The sequence below is a fragment of the Amphiura filiformis genome, chromosome 7 (assembly GCF_039555335.1).
Source record: "Amphiura filiformis chromosome 7, Afil_fr2py, whole genome shotgun sequence".
Lineage (NCBI taxonomy): Eukaryota > Metazoa > Echinodermata > Ophiuroidea > Amphilepidida > Amphiuridae > Amphiura > Amphiura filiformis.
Window position 1 is genome coordinate 19,809,553 of NC_092634.1, and position 8,229 is coordinate 19,817,781.

An 8,229-nucleotide genomic window follows, 5' to 3' on the forward strand; every position below is an offset into this window, starting at 1 on the left:
TCGGTGTTCGCCTCAAAGAACACCAAAAAGAGGTGGAGAAATTTGAAACTAAGCCCTACACACGAGCCAGCCGCAAGTCATCAATTACAGACATTCACAAGTCAGCTATCACCGATCACGTTGCCTCGACAAACCATACCATCAATTGGGAGGACTCAAAGGTCATCGATAGAGAAGCTAACAAGACCACCAGATGGCTGAAAGAAGCCATCTGGATTCGCCGAAAAGGAAAAGACACTCTAAACAAGGACGAGGGGGCCTACTCACTCAACAACATCTTGACCAACTCATCACGCCCTCTATAGCGGTTCCTGTTGCCTATAAAAGGAAGCAGTCAGATGTGATGAGTTGCCAGTCTGATGAAACCACTAGTGTAGTGGTGAAACGTCACTAAAATGTGAGTTTAACATCTTCATTTTTATTGGATTTGTACAAAAAGAAATATGTCAACAGGTAGCTATAGTATTTTAACAATAAGATCTGGGTCAACAGCACATCCGATTCATAGTGATCTACAATCAGTCGCCAAGTCGCGAATTATCGATTTGCAATCAATTACATTTAAGCACTTTCCAAAAGTAACAAAAGGTTCTACGCGGTTGTAATAGCACCATAAGCGACCACTAACTATGGATTGAAGGCCTTTAGATGTTCCTGAGATGAATCACACATGTAGTTATACCGTTTCAGCGAATGTTCCCTTAATCTTCTTATAATTGTCTGTCCCCGAATGATTTCTTTATCAAACTACCGTTCCAACCTTACTTGTCTTACTTTTCCTTCTTGTCATTGTATATTGGGTTAACAATATAAAACCCATACCGGGATAATAACAACTGAGCTAACCTAGTACTATTCGCCAGCGAGTAATGCAGAGTATAGACGTATAATATTGATGTAACATATCTACGTTGTTTAATCTAGTCCCATTCTATTTCCAGTAATGTTTAAGTTCTAACGAATGTTTGATGACGTAAAATCGATAATATGTTACGTATAATATCTGGTAGAAATATGTTATCGATTCTACGTCATCAAACATTCGTTAGAACTTAAACATTACTGGAAATAGAATGGCAATAGATTAAATAACGTAGATATGTTACATACAATATTGTACGTCTGATAAAAATTCTGCATACTGCTTTACTCCCTGGTAACTGGATCACGCACCTTTTGGAATTGGTACTACATGCCATAGACTTTGTGTTGTGATCATTTCGATCGTGATGCAGAACTCAAAAGCGTGATCCAGTTGACATGGTGATAATCGGATTACACGTAACACTTCGCTGGCGAATAGTAGTTAATCCGCCGTTTCAGGTTACACCATTTTTGGAAGAGGGGACAGGCTGTAAAAATGTATAAAATATCTGCCTCCTAGCTGATTCTGGAGGATGCGATTTATTATCATGTCCACGGAATCATCACTTTCTCCTGCAAATTACGTAATCACACCTGAGTTACTTCAACATTGCCTGATGAAAGACTCGTGTATCTGTCTTTCCCTGACGAACACTCCTCATGATGTTTTTCAAGTTGAGATTGCCAACGAATGAGAAACGGATCACATAGTAAGATAGCACCAGTGATGATGGTCCAAATACCACATAGAATAAGTGAATATTGATAACTTCCCGTTAAATCGTACAGGTATCCTAATAGAATGAAATGTAAAAAACACAAACATAATGCATGTAATTTATTATATTATTAAATGCCGTTTGTGAACATACTGTGTTATCAGCAGTGGCCATACTCGCCTCCGCAGGAGGTAGTATGCTTTGAAATTTACACCTAAAATGCCGCACATTGCGCGGCATGTAGGCCGATTGTACACATTTATATTCTGACAAGTACTCTAATTTCCGCCCAATATCGAGAGCCCAATAAATATCCCCACCTCTTTGCGCCATACATAAATTCGCCTATCGCCATTTCCGAATGTTCAAAAAGGTAATCACGCTTCCTCAGCATGTGCAATAAATTAGCATTAAAATTAATCTTATTCTATAGGGATTCTAGAAACACCTAGCACGTGGCGCCAATGGTGCGGGTCTATCAAGCTCATGAATTATGCATTAGAATTTTTTTAAACTCATATATTGTATAATTGAAGACCGAATTAAAAAGACGAGCTTGCGTATGCCGTCCTGTCAACCAGACCAAAAATGCCATACTGCGCAGGTCAGCAACCAATCACAGCGCGCCTTTGTCCTGACGTCAGACGCAAACTAGTATTTTTTTAATTCGGTATTTAATTATGGATTATAGCCTCATCACATCAGCAATATCGTAGAAATAAAGTCGGACAACCGTTATGCTGTGTGTTGCAATGGGAATACACATTAAACAAGGTTTAATTTCATGATTACATGAAACCTGATTATCAATGGAAAAACTTTGGCTGGAGAAGTTGAAGCTGACGTTCATGGCGACACTTTGGATGTGATAATTTGACATCATGGATTGTTTTGTGCAAAATTGGAGGTATTTTTTGCGGCGAGTCAGCAGACCGACTGACATGCAGGCTAGCATGCTAGGCTCGACTAGGCCGCAATCATCGTGTCTACATCATAATAATAGTTCATACCCGCTGGACAGCAGGAAGAATGTTTATAACTTACATTTCAATACAATCATGTTACTTTTATCTTGAACTTGGAAGAAACTGATTTCAATAACAATTTCAATATTGCAAACTCATGACCATCAGTGACAGTGACCATACATTACACTAAACAGTGAGTTCCGTGCCGGTTTATGACTAGAAAGTAGAATGGATTATTTATTTGTGTTCATCTTGATATCAACATTTAAATGGTAAGTTCATGAGTTTGACCTCAATGTCAAATCTACATTGTATGTCGCACAATTATGTGTTGTGCATGACTGAGTGCATGATGCTAGCATATGACTAGTCTAGGGCTAGGCCCGGGGCTAGCAAACTGATTTCAATAACAATTTCAATTGCAAACTCATGACTATATACCATCAGTGACCATACATGACACTAAACAGTGAGATCCGTGCCGGTTTATGACTAGAAAGTAGAATGGATGATTTATTTCTGTTCATCTTGATATCAACATTTAAATGGTAAGTTCATGAGTTTGACCTCAATTAAAATACAAAACAGAACCCGTGTCAAATCTACATTGTATGTCGCACAGTTATGTGTAGTACATGACTGAGTGCATGATGCTAGCATGACTAGTCTAGGGCTAGGCCCGGGCTAGTCCTTTACTAGCCCTTGGCAGTTGGCAGTATCTGGAAAACACTCCTCCGACACAGCGCTTGTCCAAATCTAAAAAACACTCTGCCAGTCCGAAACTGAAAACCACTGCGCTAGTCCGAATTTGCAAAACATGGCGCTATTCCGAATCTGAATAGCGCCGTAATTTCAGATTCGGACCAGCGCTGTGATTTTCAGATTCGGACTACCGCTTTGGTTTTCTGCAGTTTCGGACTGACGAAGTGTTTTCCAGACTCGGACTAGCGCAGTGTATTTCGGACTAGGGGTGTGTCGGACTGTTAAAGTGTTTTAGATTCGGACTAGCGGTGTGTCGGACTGTTGCAGTGGTGTTCAAATTTGCTAAATGCATTCATGGGTTTTATATCTTATTTTGTAGCCTATCTGAAAATTTTACTTTGCATAATTCTTGCATATATAATTAGAAAATAAGGCCTACCTGACAACATTGCATAACAAAAATAAAAGAAAGTTGTTGCCAACGACTTGGTTTCGCTCCATTTTGACAGGCCATATTTTGGTAACCGAATATCCGATTAAAATAAAAGTTTCAGTCTTGTATTAGGAGAAAATGGACTCACATATTTTAATCAGACAAAAATCTATATCCAATAGCGGTACCTTAAAAAGATTAAAGCTAGCATTATAAGTATCTCCTTAACTAATAACAAAAGGTGTCCACTGGTATCTTGGAGGCATTGTCTTTTTTTAAAGACATTTCTTGTTTTTGTATATCCTACAATCATTTACCAGACAGAGAAACAATCCTATACCGGTATAACTATAGATGATGTGACCATATAGACTACATTGAGGAAGCTGATTTTGTTGCCTTATCTTTGGTTAACATAATACCATACATGTTATCAAACTTGCTTTATACAGTTGCTACAAGCTACCTAATATCAAAGGTTTTGCAAGTTGGGTTTTAAAAAATTGGATACCGTAAAACCTCGTCTACAAGCATATATAGTGTTTTTGATGAAAGCTATTAAATTAATGCGTAAATATGCCAGTACAATAGATTGGTCTTACAATAATACTTGTTTGTATCTGCTTGGATCTGTCATTTATTTGCTCAAATTCCATAATGGCGCCTGAATTAATTTAGCTTTCATCAGAAGCACTCTATATGCTTGTAGACGAGGTTTTACGGTATTGATCATAAAATTATCGATCCCACTTACCAGCAATAAATATACATATCAAACAGCCTAAACCATACGCAATAAGATACCACGCTAAAGCTCCTTTGGCCTTTTTCTTATCTCCGGGAGATTCCGCAATAACAATTAAGCTCATAGGAAATCCGATACCTTGAAATATCCCGTACCCTGCAGAAACTACCACAAGATGTGTAAATGTCCGCACGAAGGGCGTGAATGTCACCATACAACCGAGAATGAGAAATGGGATACCACCTAATGTTGAAGCTGAAATGACTTTCTTGTCAACCATCCAACTTATTGGTGACAATCGTGCCACCACGATAAATACACCATAAAATAACATCAGCAAAGAAGCTTTAAAATCCGATATACCAATGCTGACTGCGTATGGAACTAAATAAATAGTATATGTAGCTATAGCTCCAACAAAAAATCCGGCAATGATCGCTTGAAATATAAATCGTACATTGCGAAAGAGGCTTAAATCAAAATCTGCACACAGGTCGTGGAGAAAGTTGAAGCAGCTCATTTTGACAGAGGAATCAGTTTGTGCAAGAATTTTGAATTCAACATTTTTTTGTTCCGTTCTATCTTTTCTACTCTTGATTGGTATTGTCTTTGGTGGTGATGGTCGTAGCACGATCCCACAGACACATATATTTGCCATTATTGCAGAATTTATTTGCAAAGCACCTTGCCAAGAGTAATGAGTTATGAGGAATTCCATTAAAGGGGGCACAGCGAGTAAGCCTATTCCAGTAGAGGCAGTGGATAGCATGTAAGCTAGAGCAGCATGTTGGTCAAAGTAAGGAATAAAGCAGGAATAGGCAGGTGCATACGACATACCCATGCTGAGACCTGTTAAAACAATAATAATGGAGGAAGATAAAGGCATGCAATGTAAGTGATTCGCTAAAGTAGATATTTGCAGTTTTAAGTTTCAGTTCCCTACAATAGGTGAGAGATTTGACAACTATATAGCCTTCTATTTATGTCTATACGCATGATATACGCAACATGTTAGAATTCGTATCCTCGTTTCGGTATTATAATAGTGCAGGACTTTTAAGTCCAAAATACCGATACGAGATTATACGATATTATACGATATGATACTATATTATACGATATGATACGATATTATACGATACAATGCCGATACTGTAGTACCGATACCGATACGGTTAAAACCGCTGCACGGCCATAATCCATAATTAAAGAAACTTTTCCAACTTAAATATGAACGAATATGATATGTTGCATAATATTAGTCATCTAATTTATTTCAACTGACCTAGGAGGAATAAAGGACTAATGCAATAAGAAATTTGAAATGTTGCGCTTTTCATCACATAATCCACCCAATGTTTAAGATATCATAGTGCCGGATGCATAATCATTAATAACACATTATATTTTTCTCCTATGTGACTAACTTAATTAATCAGTCACCATAGGCTATTTAATAAAAGGCACTAAATTTAATGCCCACGTGACTCATGGGCGCCGCCATATCAAGACCAACAAGTGATCAGTAGATATGCTACAATAGTAAAAGAAAGAAATTTTTCAGACAAATATCATCAAAATTGCTGGAAATATATATGTGACTCCTCGCCACAACTGAGCCCGGATGTCGCCAGTGCTACTATTGAGATATGCTCCATCGAACTTAACAATAAACAATAGGAAAGAAAGGATTTATTGACTGTTTTATTGATTTTTCACTACTTAAATGTCAAGTACTATAGACATGATATACATCATTTTAAAGCTAATTTCAAGCAGAATATTTTGGTTGAATATCTCAAAAATGATGATTGGTGACATCCGGGCTCAGTTGTGGCGAGGAGTCGCATATAAGCTTTTTTAGTATGTTTTCAAGAACTAAATTTTGGACGTTTTTACCGACGGAAAAAAGTTATCGACGGAAACTCTTACAATAATACTACAACGTTGCAAAAAAATGACAAATTTGCTAGAAAATTTGGACATGAATCCCGCGTTTCCAATTGAAATACACAGGAAGACCATCCGCTGTGCCATAGGTCACTTCTCCAGACTTCCTGTCTAGACGCTGTAATGTCAGCGCCCGTCTGGTCACGTGGGCATTAAATTAAGTGTAAATACCCTAAGACGACTGTTAATGGTTTCCATTTACTCACTTAAAAGTGTCATAATGATGTACAAATGCCAGAATGTAGTGATAAAACTTGCAGCAAAACAGCAGATAAAGGTACAAATACCAGCTCCTACGACGACCGATCGACAGGATAACCGACTCACCAGAACAGAAGAAACTGGAGCTATTAGGGTAAAATCCAACAAAATATGGCAATTGTAATTATTTTTAAAATATCTCAAATGTAGGGCAATTGATAATATATCATTTTATGATAAATTACTAAGAAAGTTAGATGATCAAAGTAAAACCAGCGACATAAAACACTACCAACATATTCCACGTTGAATAAATGTTAACAGTTCCTGAACGCCAATTAACCTTTTCGGTAAATCCCATAAGCCTTTGCGAGTACACCTGAGAACTCGTCATTTGACGTCACGCCGACTTACAATGCGCAGTAAGGATGTTCGATAAACGATGTGCGTATCGGCGCAGATCGGCGTGACGTCAAATGAAGAGGTGTACTCGCAAAGGCTTACGGGATTTACCGAAAAGGTTAATACTATAACGGCTTGCGGACGTTTTGCCTTTGCGACAGACGCAGCAGTTTGTTTCTGCCAGAACGGTTACAATTTCCAAAACGTCTTCCGCCGCATGCAGATGCAGAATACATCCATAAAGCAAACAACTCCCCGGAAGATAATCATTTGAGCAGAAAGAACCAAAAGTCGCAGCGGACAATTTCTTATCGCTGCGAACAACCAAAAACGCCACGTCAGACGCAACTGCAAAACACCTGTAAAAATGTCGGATTATAACCTGGCCTAAGTCTTTTAATACTTACCCATTGCACATAAGGTCATCATAAAAATGGAACCAATCAGCGATGTCTCTGACGATGAAGATCCAAAATAAGCCTCCCAATTGACAAACAGTATCCCTAAACTTGTCCAGAATCCATCCAGTAGTATCCGCATGACACAGCAGCTTGCAAGGACAACCCAGGCATAGCCAGTGTCAATTGGATATGGTGTCGTGGAGGTACGACGAGCCATTGCTTCCACGCTATTTTTCTTAAGGTTCAACAGCAGTGCACTGTAGTTCTGTGTGGCGTAGTTGTATAAGCTTTACCGGCAATCTTGAGTGCACTGGTTCGGTCCCCACCGGTTCTGTTTTCGATTTTGTTTTTTGGGATTTTTTCCTGTCCACCTGATCGAGTTTTCCTTTCTCTTTCTAAAGGTAATAGAAAATAAAGTAACACATTTTTGATTATTTTGCATTAAAATGCACAGTAAGGACTGATTATCATGTCAACAACACATCTGTCATGCTCGAACACAACTATGTCGAAATTGACCAGTCATAAAGTTTTCACCTTGAAAGAGATAAAGAAGGTGAATATACTTTTGATTGATAAAGGTTCTTTTTCAGATCCAATTAAAATGATTCTACTCACTCAGAAATATTTCGATTCCTATATAAAGGAATCTTGTTCACTCTGGTACTGGTGTGTCTAGATGTTTTAGAACTGGCAACAGTTCTATCTGGTTTTGATGACGTCACCAAACTTTCTTGTTGCCGAGTATTTATGACCTGGTCATACATTTTGTCCAGTCTGTTGGCCCCTCGTCTTTATTCTTAGTGTCTTTTCCCCTGCTCCTGATCTAGCCGCAGTTTGCGGC

General features: G+C 38.4%; 1 protein-coding gene across 1 annotated transcript; it reads right to left on the bottom strand.

Moving 5' to 3' along the window:
- Nucleotides 1–210: 210 nt before the first annotated feature.
- Nucleotides 211–7,666, bottom strand: LOC140156857 (monocarboxylate transporter 12-like). The gene is made up of 4 exons (XM_072179853.1): nucleotides 7,392–7,666; nucleotides 6,588–6,728; nucleotides 4,441–5,280; nucleotides 211–1,658 (listed from the first exon to the last, which is right to left on the bottom strand). Exons 1-4 carry the CDS (start codon nucleotides 7,600–7,602, stop codon nucleotides 1,453–1,455), a joined length of 1,398 nt encoding a protein of 465 aa, XP_072035954.1. The 5' UTR covers nucleotides 7,603–7,666; the 3' UTR covers nucleotides 211–1,452.
- Between the last annotated feature and the right edge of the window lie 563 nt (nucleotides 7,667–8,229).

Excerpts from the sequence above, each read along its gene's own strand:
- LOC140156857 (XM_072179853.1), bottom strand. The coding sequence starts at position 7,602 with ATGGCTCGTCGTACCTCCACGACACCATATCCAATTGACACTGGCTAT. Across the intron at positions 5,281-6,587 it reads CATCATTATGACACTTTTAA|GTCTCAGCATGGGTATGTCG; the intron begins GTGAGTAAATGG and ends TTGTTTTAACAG. Across the intron at positions 1,659-4,440 it reads GATATGTATATTTATTGCTG|GATACCTGTACGATTTAACG; the intron begins GTAAGTGGGATC and ends TCATTCTATTAG.